The sequence below is a fragment of the Xenopus tropicalis genome, chromosome 2, assembly GCF_000004195.4.
Source record: "Xenopus tropicalis strain Nigerian chromosome 2, UCB_Xtro_10.0, whole genome shotgun sequence".
Classification (NCBI taxonomy): Eukaryota; Metazoa; Chordata; class Amphibia; order Anura; family Pipidae; genus Xenopus; species Xenopus tropicalis.
Window position 1 is genome coordinate 170,707,971 of NC_030678.2, and position 16,083 is coordinate 170,724,053.

The 16,083-nt window shown below is 47.0% G+C and overlaps 1 protein-coding gene across 1 annotated transcript; it reads left to right on the forward strand.

Annotated features, from left to right (window-relative positions):
* The first annotated feature begins 1,633 nt into the window (after positions 1 to 1,633).
* On the forward strand, positions 1,634 to 15,756 carry ankrd42 (ankyrin repeat domain 42). Its single transcript, XM_002942078.5, has 12 exons — positions 1,634 to 2,168; positions 4,194 to 4,357; positions 6,026 to 6,133; positions 6,743 to 6,862; positions 7,433 to 7,568; positions 8,102 to 8,302; positions 9,634 to 9,759; positions 10,041 to 10,146; positions 11,049 to 11,221; positions 12,681 to 12,807; positions 13,943 to 14,084; positions 15,252 to 15,756. The coding sequence occupies exons 1-12, from the start codon at positions 2,135 to 2,137 to the stop codon at positions 15,357 to 15,359; spliced, it is 1,545 nt and encodes a 514-aa protein (XP_002942124.2). The 5' UTR covers positions 1,634 to 2,134; the 3' UTR covers positions 15,360 to 15,756.
* Positions 15,757 to 16,083: the final 327 nt, after the last annotated feature.

The window sequence follows — 16,083 nt, forward strand, 5'->3', positions numbered from 1 at the left end:
GCTGAAACTGACTGGGTGAATGAAGCTGCTAAGTGCCCCTTATACGAATTAGGCCACGCCAGTCCTGTTATGGAATATTCCGGGACTGCACCATGCTTAATAGAGCAACAGATCTTGAAAGTTCCGCTTGTAGTACGATGTGCTAAAATAACTATGGCTCAAAAGGTAAAGTAGCTTCATTTCAGGTACCTTTCAGTATTAGGGATTCTTCTTTAACGTGGATCTAGATGAAAGGTAGGGGAGAAATAAAAACATAGATTCCCCTGACTTTGCTGTACAGCAGAAGCATATTGCTTTTCTTTGTATTATAGTGAATCTTCCCCCTTCCGACCCCCCATTTCCTCTCCATTTATACATTTCGGTGTATTTTATTCTATTCTTATCTACTGCAGCCTCAGGTCACTCCTTCAGGTACTTCTCCATTACAGAATGAATTTGCTGAGATGGGAGTGGAAGGACCTGACTGCACAGAAGCCTGACTTCAACCCAATGACACCTGCGGTATGAACTAGAACCCCGACTGTGAGCCAGGGCTGATCCCCAATATCCGTGCCCAACCTCACTAATGCTCTTGTGGCTGAATGGAAGCAACTCCCAGCAACAATGTCCCAACATCTAGTGGGAACTTTCCAGGAAGAGACGGGACAGTTATAGCAGTAAAAGAAGGGGCAACTTCACATAAATCCCCTTGGTTTAGGGATGATCTATTGAACAGGCACGCATCCCAGATCCTTTTGGCCATATAGTGTGTAATTATTTTATTCTACACTACTTCTCACTGTTAGGGTAATATGGCCAATCAGCTACCCTCTGAGTACTTGCACTCAAATTGCCCTTTCCAATCATTTGCTAGCCTTTTTGGCCTCGGTCTCTCTTTGTGGGTCTGCGTCCCGGTGGGGCGTGTGTAAATTTGCCCAAAGATCTGGAACCTCTGTCTAAAGGTGGCCACACACGTGGCGATTTGCGATCGTTCAATCGGCCACTAACCGTTCAGGGCTGAAACGGCAGATAAGGAGGTAGAAACAATAGGATTTGTACCTCCTGCCGATTCAGCCCTGAAGGCAGATTTTGCTCAGGCACCTTCTATGGCGCCAAATCTTTTAACCCGCCCGATCGGCGAGTCGACTGATATCAGCAGCCTCCTGTGATATCGGTCGCCTCGCCGACTTGCCATACACGCACCGAATATCGTTTTGTACAATATTATCGGTGCGTGTATGACCAGCTTAACTCAAATGCCTTTCCGGATGGTCGGAAATGGTGTAGGAAGGGCTATTTGAGAAGCACAACCCAGTAGCCCATCCATTCCAGCTGGGGTTGCCACCTGGCCAGTAAAAATAATGCTTGATGCCAATGTTATTTATAGGGGAAAAAGGCAAAAATATAGGAAGGGCAGTATTTTTTCCAGAAAAGGTGGCACAGCTAATTCCAGCAAAGAACTGCATTAGGGCCTTACTTTACAGCAGGTACTCAAAATAGTGCCACCTGTCACACAGCAGGATAACTTACCCTTTATCTGCATGCCCCACACACACTTACCATACTGCCCCTGGGCCCACTTACAGACAAGTGTGACAGTGAGGCCTGGCTACAGCAAACATACACCCTGGTCCCATTAACTCCGCTGTGACCCGAATTTGCGTTCTAGAACGATAAGTAAAATAGAAATTGGCTCAGAAATAACCTTTTCCCAACACCCATTCCGCTATAAAGCGCCCCGGCCGGATAAGGCACGTATACCAGCCCCTATTCTAGCTACAAAGCTGCGCAGTGTTTCGCGGATTCTACAAGTGTGGAGAGGCGCCTAGTAGTCCAAGGCCTTCCCTGCCGGATCTCATTATTGCCGGACCCCACCTTCTATTTATCCCCAGGAGCGCTGGAGCCCCCATACACGCACAATTGGCTACACGCTCCGCGTCCTTTCGTTCCTTCTGCTCTTTAGTCGCTGGGTTTGTGTGATCAAACGCTCGGCCCGGTCTCCGCTTTCCGTACCGTCAACCCCATAATGGCGGCCGGATCCGCTTCCAAGATGGCCGCCGGCCCATGTGGAGCAGACACGTGATCTTGCGTGCCGACGTCACGGCGCTCTTTTCGGTGTCTATGGCAACAGAAACGCGTCAGGAAAGCTTCCAACATGCCCACCGTGTCTGCAGCGCCTCCTCATTCCGGTAAGCAGGGAGCTCGGATAGGGGGGCAGCTTCCCGGAGCCCAAGTACCACAGGGGCAAATAAACGTCGCTTCACTGTTTTAGGCTTCATTCATATATTTATTTATAAAAGGCAATGTAATTCATACCTAAGAGCAGTTACATATTTTCACTAAGGTGTCATTGCTATTGGAAGCAGTGGCTAGCTGTCTATATGCTCTGTACTGCTGGTTCTGACTCCTGAAGTGAAGCAGATTCCAACTAAGAGAACTGGCTTCTGCTACATTGTTTCATGAGTCGGAACCAGCAGCGCAGGGAACATTCAGGGGCAGCAAATACATGTACAGATAACCAGTAGGGTTGCAACCTTTTCTGGAAAAAATAGCTATATTTTTATGCTTTTTCCCTATTAATATTAATGGCATAAAGCATTGTTTTTACCGGCCAGGTGGCAACCCTAATAACCAATGAGAAAACAGCTTTAGGGTGGAGTTTCCCCACCCAGACATGAAAACGCTGACTGGCGTGATTATTAACATTGGAGATAAATATCACCGGGGATGTTTCCCTTAGCAACCAATCAGCCATTACATTTAAACAGTTGCCTACAAGTGATAAAACAAAAGCAAAGATCTGATAGGATGCTATGGGTAACATGATGTTTATCTCCAGTGTTAATAAACGTGCCCAGGGTCGGACTGGGGGGGGGGTGCAGGGCCCACCGGGGCTCCCGACCCCTAAACCCCTGTAGGGACCCCCCTCAGGGGCCCCCACCCGACGTCCTCCCCCGAGCATGCGTAAATTGAACACATCGGGAGGAACGGTCGGGTAGGGAGAGCGCCGGAAAGGGTCGGGTCTGGGCCTGCCGGGTATCACCGGGATTTTTCCCAGCGGCCCAATCCGACTCTGAACGTGCCTCCTAAGGCTGGTGTTAAAGGAGTAGTCCACCTTTGAATTAACTTTTAATATGATGTAGACACAAATATTCTGAGACAATTTGCAATCACTCTTTATTTTTTATTGTTTTTCAGTTTTTTATCTTTTTGTTCAGCAGCTCTCCATTTGGTATTTTAACAGCTATCTGGTTGCTAGGATCGTTTTTTACCCTAGTAACCAGGCAGTGGTTTGAATAAGAGATGGGAATATATGAATAGTAGGGGGCCTGCACAGAAAGATAAGGAATAAAAAGTAACAATAACAATAAAACTGGAGCCTCACAGAGCAATAGGTTTTGGCTGCCGGGGTCAGTGACCCCCATTTAAAGCTGGAAAGAGAAAGGCAAATAATTCAAAAACTATAAAAAAATAAATACTGAAAACCAATTGCAAAGTTGCTAGGAATAGGGCATTCTGTAAGAATTTGCCGTCAGTGTAATTACCAGTTCTACCAATTTCTCATTATTCTGCTACCCCGTGCCATACTAGGGTATCATTGGGGTGTTCCAGATGTTCCACACCCACAGATCGGAACTTTATCATCTATAATCAACAACATACTGAGAAATCCTCCTCTCCTTACTTTTTTTATTAGGCTTTATTTATATTTGTTGCTGTTATTAGATCTTTCCTACCCAGGGTCAGACTGGGACACCGGAAAAAAACCCGGTGGGCCTTGGAAGCCCAGACCCAACCCTTGCCGGTGCTCCCCCAGCTGACCGTTCCTCTCCTGACGCATTAAACTTACGCACGCTCAGGGGAGGACGTTGGGTGGGGGACACTGCGGGGGGTTAGGGAGGCTCAGCGGGGGCCTCTGCGAGGGGGGGTTAGGGGGTGCCAAGGAAGGGGTCGGTGGGGGCACCTGCAGAGGACACTGCAGGGGGTTAGGGAGGCTCAGCGGGGGAGGGTTAGGGGGTGCGGGGGAGACAGTCGGTGGGGGCACCTGCAGGGGACACTGCGTGGGGTTAGGGAGGCTCAGTGGGGGCCCCTGCAGGGTGTTAGGGAGGCTCAGCAGGGGCCCCTGCGGGGGGGGTAAGGGGGTGCGGGGGACGCGGTCGATGGGGGCAACATCCAGTCCGACCCTGTTCCTACCTTACACCATTTACCAACAGGACTTCCAAAAAAGCGAATATACGGCACCATCCACGAAGCTGTGAGAGGAGGAGATGTAGAGCAACTGGCGGCCATTGTGCAGAGCGGAACAGGCATTAATGATCCCGATCCACTTCACAAGTTCACCCCGCTGCACTGGGCTGCGCACTCGGGAAGCCTGGAGGTTAGAAAGGTTCCAAGAAGGGAAAAATAATATTATGGGTTTTTCCCAACCAGCTACTACTGATCTACAGTCACGGCTGCCATCGCAAAAGTTATGCAAATTGCGTAAGTTACGCCAAAACTTACACAATTCACGTAACTTCCACAGAAACTGCTTAGAAGTAAATACCAAGATAAACAGCTGATGTTACTCTATTCTCCTGAATTATATCCGCATCTTCTACATGAACTTTGCAGCAGTGGGAATGACTGGTTATTGGGCCCCACAGCAACATCATTGGGCCCCTATGTTTATGCAATGAATTTTCAAAGAGACTTAAATAGAAACTCCACTGATCCCCCCAGTTAAAATACTGACTTATTAGCACATTCATTATTTTTAAAATGCTTTTCCTTTTTCTCTGTAATAATAAAACAGTATCTTGTATTTGATACCAACTAAGATATAATTACCCCTTATTGGGGCAGAACAGCCCTATTGGGTTTATTTAATGGTTAAATGATTCCCTTTTCTCTGTAATAATAAAACAGTACCTGTACTTGATCCCAACTAAGATATAATTACCCCTTATTGGGGGCAGAACAGCCCTATTGGGTTTATTTAATGGTTAAATGATTCCCTTTTCTCTGTAATAATAAAACAGTACCTGTACTTGATCCCAACTAAGATATAATTACCCCTTATTGGGGGCAGAACAGCCCTATTGGGTTTATTTCATGGTTAAATGATTCCCTTTTCTCTGTAATAATAAAACAGTACCTGTACTTGATCCCAACTAAGATATAATTACCCCTTATTGGGGCAGAACAGCCCTATTGGGTTTATTTCATGGTTAAATGATTCCCTTTTCTCTGTAATAATAAAACAGTACCTGTACTTGATCCCAACTAAGATATAATTACCCCTTATTGGGGGCAGAACAGCCCTATTGGGTTTATTTCATGGTTAAATGATTCCCTTTTCTCTGTAATAATAAAACAGTATCTTGTATTCGATACCAACTAAGATATAATTACCCCTTATTGGAGGAAAAACAATCCTATTGGGTTTAATTCATGTTTTATTGTTTTTTTAGTAGACTTAAGGTATGGAGATCCAAATTACGGAAAGACCCCTTATCTGGAATACCCTTGGTTCTGAGCATTCTGGATAATGGGTCCTATACCTGTACTAGTAATAGTTATTGGGCCTCACAGCAAGATGATTGGGCCCCTAAACTTAGGCAGTTTACTTAACTTATGCCAAAACTTACGTAACTTCCATATCAAGCAATGACAGCGCAGGGCAGGGGCAGGTAGGTGGGAAGGGGTTAAACTTAGGGCCACTGACCCCCTATAAACTGATTGCCTTATTAGCACATTAATCAATGGAACTCTCTATATAAACTGCTTATTATAGAGTAACATCAGCTGTTTATATTGCAAACACAAGGGGTGTGGCCAAAATGTTGGTACTGTGTGACTGTGTTCATGGGGGGCCCCCATATTAATAACTTGTGCGGGACCTTCTGTGCTGAGAACTTGTTCTAAATGGCAGTAAGCTGGTTCCGGTGCTCCTGGGTACACACAGAGCAATAAGACACATACCTCAGTGAAGGAGAGCAGGTAAGTCAGTCGGTTGCCTGTATTCTGTATTATTGTAGATGCTAAATAGTTTTTTCCTTTCTAGTGCCTCCATTGGCTGCTTTGGCACGGTGCAGACGTCAGCGATGTCACCACGAGAGGATGGACGGCCGCTCATCTGGCAGCGATTAGAGGGCAGGATGCCTGTATGCAGGTACCACGCTAAATAAATGGGTTCCTGTCTGATTGTTCTCCAACGGGGGGCTAAATCAGCAGGCATACTCACATACACTGTGCAGCTATAGCTGAGCGGAACCGGGGGTAACCTACCACTGCACAGCTGAGCGGAACTGGGGGTTACCTGCCACTGCACAGCTGAGCGGAACCGGGGGTTACCTACTACTGCACAGCTGAGTGGAACCAGGGGTTACCTACTGCTGCACAGCTGAGCGGAACCGGGGGTTACCTACTACTGCACAGCTGAGCGGAACCGGGGGTTACCTACTACTGCACAGCTGAGCGGAACCGGGGTTACCTACTACTGCACAGCTGAGCGGAACCGGGGGTTACCTACTACTGCACAGCTGAGCGGAACCGGGGGTTACCTACTACTGCACAGCTGAGCGTAACCGGGGGTTACCTACTACTGCACAGCTGAGCGGAACCGGGGGTTACCTACTACTGCACAGCTGAGCGGAACCGGGGGTTACCTACTACTGCACAGCTGAGCGGAACCGGGGGTTACCTACTACTGCACAGCTGAGCGGAACCGGGGGTTACCAGCTATCGCACAGCTAAGTCTTTCTGTTTAATGTTGCTGCAGGCACTGATTGTTAATGGAGCAGATCTCTCGGCTAAAGACGACCGGCACTGCTGCCCCGCACACCTGGCTGCCGCCCATGGCCATTCCTTTACTTTGCAGTCTGTACTTCGGAGCGGTGTGGTGAGCCGTGGCATCATGGGATTGAATGGGGCTATGTTTTCATATGTTACCCACTAAACCTCAGTTACTCTCTCTTCCTGTGATGCATCTTGCCTTACTATACACACTGTCCCACAGTTACAGCCCCTTTCCCTGACACCATCTTGCCTTACTATACACACTATCCCACAGTTATAGCCCCTTTCCCTGACACCAACTTGCCTTACTATACACACTGTCCCACAGTTACAGCCCCTTTCCCTGACACCATATTGCCTTACTATACACACTATCCCAGAGTTACAGCCCCTTTCCTTGACACCATCTTGCCTTACTATACATACTATCCCACAGTTATAGCCCCTTTCCCTGACACCATCTTGCCTTACTATACACACTATCCCACAGTTACAGCCCCTTTCCCTGACACCATCTTGCCTTACTATACATACTATCCCACAGTTATAGCCCCTTTCCCTGACACCATCTTGCCTTAGTATACATACTATCCCACAGGAGCACAGCTTGGCTTGGAGAGGTTGTCCCTGACTGGGTCAGTTACAGGCAGCTCTAACTTTGTGCTTTTGGCAGGACATTAACAGCAGTGACCGGACTGGGTGGAAGCCTGTTCATTATGCCGCATTCCATGGGAGACTGGGGTGCTTGCAGCTGCTTTTCCGATGGGGAGCAACCTTAGAAGATGCAGATCTGAATGGGAATATTCCAGGTACTGTGTCAGCAATAAAACTGAATTACGTGTAACACAGGGCCGCTCCCTGTCACCCTGATTGGTTATAAATATACCCCAAATATATACCATACCTGCCGCTGTGCTGGCTGATACATTAGATAGGTACAAGAAAGAGTTATTTGGCTTTTTAGCAAGTGAGGGAATACAGGGTTATGGGAGTAATACAAGTTGCCCCAGGGACTGGTCCGATTGCTATCTTGGAGTCAGGAAGGAATTTCTCCCCCTCTGCGGCAAATTAGAGAGGCTTAAGATTATTTTATTGCCTTCCTCTGGGTAAGCTAGCAGTTAGGCAGGTTATTTATGTGCCTTTTTTCAACCTCATCTACTATGTTACTATAATACCATACATGGGTCAATAGGCAGAAGATCCACTCCTCTGACCTCCACAACAGCTGAGTGGATCTTTACATAGTTACCCAAAGTATCTGCACATAGCAGTGTGTTTGTCTCAACACGTGATAGGGCCAATGTAAAATCAGCCTCTTTAACTTATGTTTATCATGTAAAAGCTCATTTGGCGGCCATGGAAGGGCACCTTCACTGCCTGAAGTTTCTGGTGAGTAAAGCCAGCAGCGTGACTAGAGTTTTGGAAGCAACAAACATGAACGGTGAGACGCCAAAGGACTTGGCACGCAAGCTATACAAGGACAACATCGTTCAATATATAGATGGCGTGGAATATGAAAGGGACCACCCAGATGAACAAGAAAGTATGTGTATTGCTGAATACATCATTCTGTAGGTCAGAGATGGGAATCATTGTGATTTTCTGCTCTTGAACTTTGGTTGTTTGTGGGAACTTGAGAGTTGTAGCACCAATACTCTGCTTTGTTCATAGCCTGTACAGACCATAAAACTATGGCAGCATAGGGATTCCTCTGTACTAAGCACAATTCAGCAGGAACAGCCCCCTAAGTTTGCTTATAGCCTGTACAGCGAGATACCATAAAACTATGGAACATAGGGATTCCCCTATACTAAGCACAATTCAGCAGGAACAGCCCCCTAAGTTTGCTCATATCCTGTACAGAGAGATACCATAAAACTATGCCAGCATAGGGATTCCCCTGTACTAAGCACAATTCAGCAGGAACAGCCCCCTAAGTTTGCTCATAGCCTGTACAGAGAGATACCATAAAACTATGCCAGCATAGGGATTCCCCTGTACTAAGCACAATTCAGCAGGAACAGCCCCCTAAGTTTGCTCATAGCCTGTACAGAGAGATACCATAAAACTATGCCAGCATAGGGATTCCCCTGTACTAAGCACAATTCAGCAGGAACAGCCCCCTAAGTTTGCTCATAGCCTGTACAGAGAGATACCATAAACCTATGCCAGCATAGGGATTCCCCTGTACTAAGCACAATTCAGCAGGAACAGCCCCCTAAGTTTGCTCATAGCCTGTACAGAAAGATACCATAAAACTATGGCAGCATAGGGATTCCCCTGTACTAAGCACAATTCAGCAGGAACAGCCCCCTTAGTGTGCTCAAAGCCTATTAAAGGACATGGAAAGGCAAAGTCACTCGGGGGTGCCAAAATGTTAGGCACCCCCAAGTGACTTTAATCGCCTACCTTTTACCCCGGGCTGGTACCCCTGCTCGGAGAGAACAGCACCAGCCCGGGGTACCTGCAGCGCTTCCTCCTTCCTGTATCGGTGCGCGCATGCGCAGTAGAGTGAATAGTGGAACTTTAACAGAAAAGTCGGCTTTTCACTCTACTGCGCATGCGCCGGACTCGCAGTCACATCTTAACGATACAGGAAGGAGGAAGCGCATCGCCCCAGGTGCCCCGGGCTGGGGCTGTTTTCTCCTAACAGGGGCACCAGCCCAGGGTACAAGGTAGGCGATTAAAGTCACTTGGGGGTGCCTAACATTTTGGCACCCCCAAGTGACTTTGCTTTTCCTTGTCCTTTAAGAGATCCCTATGACAGCCGAGGTCATAGCTAAGCACAATTCATTATTACAAACACTTTATTAAGATACATTATTAAGAAAATCTTCTGGCTGTAAAGCTGTAGACATGTTTTCTATTTGCCAGACTTGGCTTTCCCTGCACACGTGGCTGCCTTTAAGGGTGATCTGGTGACCCTTAGGAAACTGGTCGAGAGTGGAATCATCAACATTAACGAGCGAGATGACAAGGGGGCCACTCCCTTGCACAAAGGTAATTAAAAGTCACAGCGATAGACTAAGACCATATTGGGACCCTTAGGTGGGTTAGTGATTTGTTGCTGCGTGGAAGCAGAATCCCAAAGGCTCCACACTGCTCCTCTGCTTCTGTGCCTGCTTTCCTTTTACTGACCACTGGGTGGAGCCATTGCTTGTCAGTTTGCCTCTATCAGCAAAGATGTCTAGAAGTCTGTCTAAAGAACTATAAAAGATTTATGTTTGCCCTTATATTTATAAAGGTCAAATGTACATTTATTGTTGTTGTTTTCTCCCCAGCCGCAGGACAGGGCCAGCTAGAATGCTTGCAGTGGCTACTGGAGATGGGAGCAGATTACAACATAACCAACGAAGCTGGGGAGACCCCAAAAGATGTAGCCAAACGGTAACAGTCTGTCTCATCTTTGTCTCTATGATTTCGATGAGTAAAGGTCCCCATACACGGGCCGATAGAAGCTGCCGATATGGGTCCCTTGGACCGACTCGGCAGCTTATCGGCCCGTGTAGGGGCAGAAACGATGGAACTGGCCGACCGATATCTGGCCTGAAATTGGCCAGATATCGGTCGGCGAGGTTAGAAAATCCCGTCGGATCGGGGACCGCCCCATTGCGGGCCAAACGATCGAATTCACCTACATGCCTCCCCGATATCGCCACCCGTAGGTGGGGATATCGGGTGAAGATCCGCTCGCTTGGCGACATCGCCAAGCGAGCGGATCTGCCCGTGTATGGCCACCTTTAGGCTTGGAATTTGCACTCAGCTATTTGTCTGCAATTTATAGTAAAATCCTGTGCTGTCTTTTTCTCTTTTGTTTTCTATTCCAGGATATTAAGTATTTGTAGACTGGTCCATTACAGGCTTAAAGCAGTACTCTCATGTGAAAACAGGTTTCATCAGTTAATAGAGCTTCTCCAGCAGAATCCTGCATTGTATTCTGTTTTTCCCATGGGGCTAGCCATATTCTTCATTTCCCAGGGTGCCACAGCCATGTGACCTGTGCTCTGATAAACTTCACTCACACTTTACTGCTGCACTGCAAGTTGAAAGCAGTTCTAATGTGTAGCGCCGGCTCCTTCTGAAAGCTCAGACTCAGGCACACTTTACTGCTGTACCCCCTTAGGGGCCATGATACAGGGTCCGGATGGCTAGTTTAGGCTTCCTAGGTGGCTGCAGGCTACAGAAAGCAGGGCCAAATATTATTCACGGCTCGCTACACACCTATAGGATAACAGTGCCTGTTGTACAATATATAACCGTTACCAAGAACTATTTTATTTTCATTTCAGTTTTGCCAAGTTGGCTGCTGTAAAGCTCCTAGGAGGGAATGTGGCAGGAGAAGACTCTGACGAAGAACTTAATGACGAAGATCCAGCTTACTTTGAAAGGCACGGAGTGGAGGGGAGCACCGATCACCCCGATTATTTAAGTCTCAGTGAATCAGAGAAGCAACAAGCACGTGGTATGTTCTATTTGTAGTCATCCTGTTCATTGTGCGCTATGGTTCATTCCTAGCAAACCAGCCAGATGTTCTACGTGCCCAGTGCTATGTTTGTGTGGATCAGAGGAATTCTAGACAAGTCACAGCACCGCAGGGAACAGAGAACCATATGATCTATTCTGTGTGATAGGGATTATTCTCTATGATAGCAGTACAGTGCCAATAAGGTTATAAGCACATTATGATAAATGTATTACATCTATACAATATTCATTAAGCCATGACTAACATGAAACAGGCCCAGACTGGGATTCAAAATAATCCCTGGCACAGAGGCCCAAACAGCCCCCCCCAGGCCCAATTAATAGTGACTGTCTATGGCATCTTACAGCAGCCCCTGGCATTCCCAGTACCCAGAGGTACAAACAGCCCCCCCAGCCCAATAAATAGTGACTGTCTGTGGCACCTTACAGCCCCCCTGGCATTCCCAGTACCCAGAGGCACAAACAGCCCCCCCCCAGCCCAATAAATAGTGACTGTCTGTGGCACCTTACAGCAGCCCCCCTGGCATTCCCAGTACCCAGAGGCACAAACAGCCCCCCCCAGCCCAATAAATAGTGACTGTCTGTGGCACCTTACAGCCCCCCTGGCATTCCCAGTACCCAGAGGCACAAACAGCCCCCCCCAGCCCAATAAATAGTGACTGTCTGTGGCACCTTACAGCCCCCCTGGCATTCCCAGTACCCAGAGGCACAAACAGCCCCCCCCAGCCCAATAAATAGTGACTGTCTGTGGCGCCTTACAGCCCCCCTGGCATTCCCAGTACCCAGAGGCACAAAAAGCCCCCCCAGCCCAATAAATAGTGACTGTCTGTGGTACCTTACAGCCCCCCTGGCATTTCCAGTACCCAGAGGCACAAACAGCCCCCCCCCCCAGCCCAATAAATAGTGACTGTCTGTGGAGCCTTACAGCCCCCCTGGCATTCCCAGTACCCAGAGGCACAAACAGCCCCCCCAGCCCAATAAATAGTGACTGTCTGTGGCACCTTACAGCCCCCCTGGCATTCCCAGTACCCAGAGGCACAAACAGCCCCCCAGAAGCCCAATAAATAGTGACTGTCTATGGCATCTTCCAGCAGCCGCTTTGGCATTTGCCAGTATTCCTAGATTGTCAGTCTGGGCCTTATGTTATATATATACATATATAATATACATATATATATTCAGTATGAAACTGAAGGAAGCCTATATGGCCCAGGAACTCATTATGTATGGCCCTCCCATTGCCTAATTCACTAAGCCTACAGAACCTAGCACCCTGCAGGTGTGGACGGTATAAAGCTTGTAGCATTAACCATGTTGTGACAGGTACCGGGCAGACCTACAGGGGGAGGGCGCTGGGTTTCCATTATGCACCCAACCATAGGGCTTACGGGCCGTGTTCTTTGTAATAGCCACACTGATATATATTTCTCTTGCAGCGCGGGCATACAAAAGAATTAAAGATGTTGAGAAGCTCATGGAGGTTGCAAAGGGCAATTACAAACAGCTGGGTGGGATCCTAGAGGAAGACAACCAACGAAAAAGAGAACAGAAGGAATATGAAAGGTTGGCACTTTAACATTTCCCTTCCAACCCATGATCCTCTGCTTCCTGCTTTAACTTTTATACTGCTGAAGAAATTGTTAAATAATGGATGTTTTCTAGGCAGAATTCATGGTTTTAGATTTACTGTCCTGCTTGTAAGGTGTTGATGTTGGAAAATTAAAGAAGAACTAGAACATAAAAATCTATATACTGAATCTACTGCACTGTACTGAGTAAGGATGCAGCAAATCCAGGATTTGGTTTGGGATTCGGCCGAGATTCAGCCTTTTTCAGCAGGATTCGGATTCAATTTTTTCAAAACCCATCAGTTAATAGAGCTTCTCCAGCAGAATCCTGCATTGTAATCTGTTTTTCCCATGGGGCTAGCCATATTCTTCATTTCCCAGGGTGCCACAGCCATGTGACCTGTGCTCTGATAAACTTCACTCACACTTTACTGCTGCGCTGCAAGTTGGAGTGATACCCCCACCCCCCCTCCCCCCAGCAGCCAATCAGCAGAACAATGGGAAGGGAGCAAGATAGCAGCTCCCAGTAGGTATCAGAATAGCACTCAATAGTAAGAAATCCAAGTCCGGCTTGGGACTCCTCCAGTTACATGGGAGTAGGAGAAACAATAGGTTAGCTGAAAGCAGTTCTAATGTGTAGCGCTGGCTCAGACTCAGGCACACTTTACTGCTGCGCTGCAAGTCGGAGTGATATCCCCCCCTCCCCCCAGCAGCCGATCAGCAGAACAATGGGAAGGGGGCAAGATAGCAGCTCCCAGTAGGTATCAGAATAGCACTCAATAGTAAGAAATCCAAGTCCGGCTTGGGACTCCTCCAGTTACATGGGAGTAGGAGAAACAATAGGTTAGCTGAAAGCAGTTCTAATGTGTAGCGCTGGCTGAAAGCTCAGACTCAGGCACAATGCACTGAGATGGCGCCTACACCCCAATATTACAGCTACAAATACATTTGTTGGTTCAAGAATAAAATGTTAAATGGCAGAGGGAATTATTTGCTGTGTAAATTCAGCCACATCTTGGGAAATGATTCGGGGTTTGGCCTGATCCTATAATAGCCGATTCTGTGCATCCCTAGTATTGAGCAATGCAATGTGGCCCAAGAACAGCCATAACCCCTTCTGCTTTGTGCAGTCAGATAAAAGAACTGGAGGGCCAGTTAGAATATGAACGCTTACGCAGAGAGAAGATGGAGCTCCAGCTGGATGAGTACAGAGCGGAGATCGCTCACCTCAGCAAGAGTCTAGAAAAGATGAGGCCTCCCTCGACCCCCTCTGTGAGTACCAGCTCTTATTATTGTGACTACTACACAGTTAGTGCATTATTAATGCCACTGCATCTCTACACAGCTAGAACATGCATGTTGTCCAGGCCACACAGCTAGATTGTGTCTGTGGCACAGACGTGGCTTTCTGCATGGCTGCCTGCTGTAGTATTGTGCCTCACTGCTGCTGCTATATTGTTTCCCTTTGTTCATTCTCTTGATATAATAAGAGAAACTGTATAGCAGCATATTAAGGGCTATTGGCAAACTGGGGAGTAGGCAGCACATTCTGACTATTAAATGCCATTAGTGCAGGTTAATAACGGTGCAGAATCAGTGCTTCGGCTGGGAAATATTGCACATTGTATGGCATCAATAATTATATCTGAAGCCAGGGCTGGCTAATTTCCTATGAGTGCATTGCCATGGCAACTTCAATATACTTGTTCTTATACAGAAGAACATAGAAAAGTATCTCTCCAAAGCTTGTATTTTTCCCCCTCCTTGAGTTAAACATGAGAGGGCATATTTATTATCATTGAAGACAAGCATGAGCGGTGATGTTGCCCTTAAAAACAAATCAGCAATTAGATTTGAACAAGTTAGAAGACAAGAGCAAATTACGGAAGATCCCTTATCCAGAAAACCCCAGGTCCCGAGCATTCTGGATAACTGGTCCCATACCTGTTTTGCATTCCCTTCAGTGCTGTACGTAGATACTCCATACTCGCAGCATATTTACCTCTACCCAACAGTCCCCCATGTTTTCTGGGCCCCTTTAGCAGACTCATGAGCTACTACGACTGTGACCTAAGACAGTTGCTTCCATTCCAGGGATGCTGGGAGTTGTACTGGGGAAACAACAGACTCCCTGCATGCATTGCTGGCTATGCTCAAAGCTGCACTGGTGCCATATTGGTGATGGAAGCACCCTGATGCTAGTCTGCCCCCCAAAGGTGCCATGGTTGGTTAGGGCAGCTAAGGCTACCAATGGTAAACCCTGAAACGACAGCCAGCTTCCAGCCAATGAGAGGCTCTGATCTAAAAGGCTTTTCCCTGCTCCTGCTCCTTCCCTACCTGCGTCGTTTAGAGAGAGGCCTAATTGTCTCTTTCCATTTCCATCTGAGACAGCGAGACCCATGAAGCATGAAGCCTTGCCTTGTTTTGTTGTCTCTCTAGGGGGAAAAGCTGTCAGACGTTTATAAAGAGAAGAAGAAGACGAAGAAGAAAGCGACGCAGCCATCAAATCCTGGAGGGGTCTTTGTGAGAAGAGTTAGTGGGAAATAAACAAGTGCTTACATACTCATTGTACACAAATTAGTATCAGCCAATCAATCTCCAGCGGCCATTGGCACGATGTGCTGAGATCTGTCCCGTCTGGCTAACAGCATTGCAGCAGTCTACTCTCTCCTCCAATCAGCACTCCAGTTCCCTCAATCCCCTGCTCACTTCTGTCATTCTCCTCATTTGCAAGTATGTTAATGACAGAATGTGCAAGGAATTGTGGGAAGTGGTGTCCTGGCTGGAGGGGGGCTCCTGCTAACCAGTGCAGAGAATAGCAAAGGACAGACATATATTGCTTTCAGTTGTAATTCCATTTACAAATCATTGAACAAATCATTGAGCGTTTAATGTATAATGGAAAGTTGGAAATTAAAGGAACAGTAACATCAAAAAATAAAAAGTGTTTTAAAGTTATTAAATATAATGCCCTGCACTTGTAACACTGGGGTGTCTGCTACAATGGCTACAATACATAGCGGGGTATTTATATAAACCAAACTTCTCTACTTGGGTTTCCTACCATTTTAATTGGACAAACAATCAAAAGAAAAGAATGTTAGTTTCCCTTTAAATAGAAATAAGCCTAACTTGTTGGATACAGATTTTTGCTGATGGTGAGATCATTTATCTGTGCTCTAATCCCCTCTGACTGGCACAGAGCCCCGCCTCCCATACTTAAAGGCAGGGGGTATCCCAATGCTGATTGGCCTTTATACATTCTGATCAT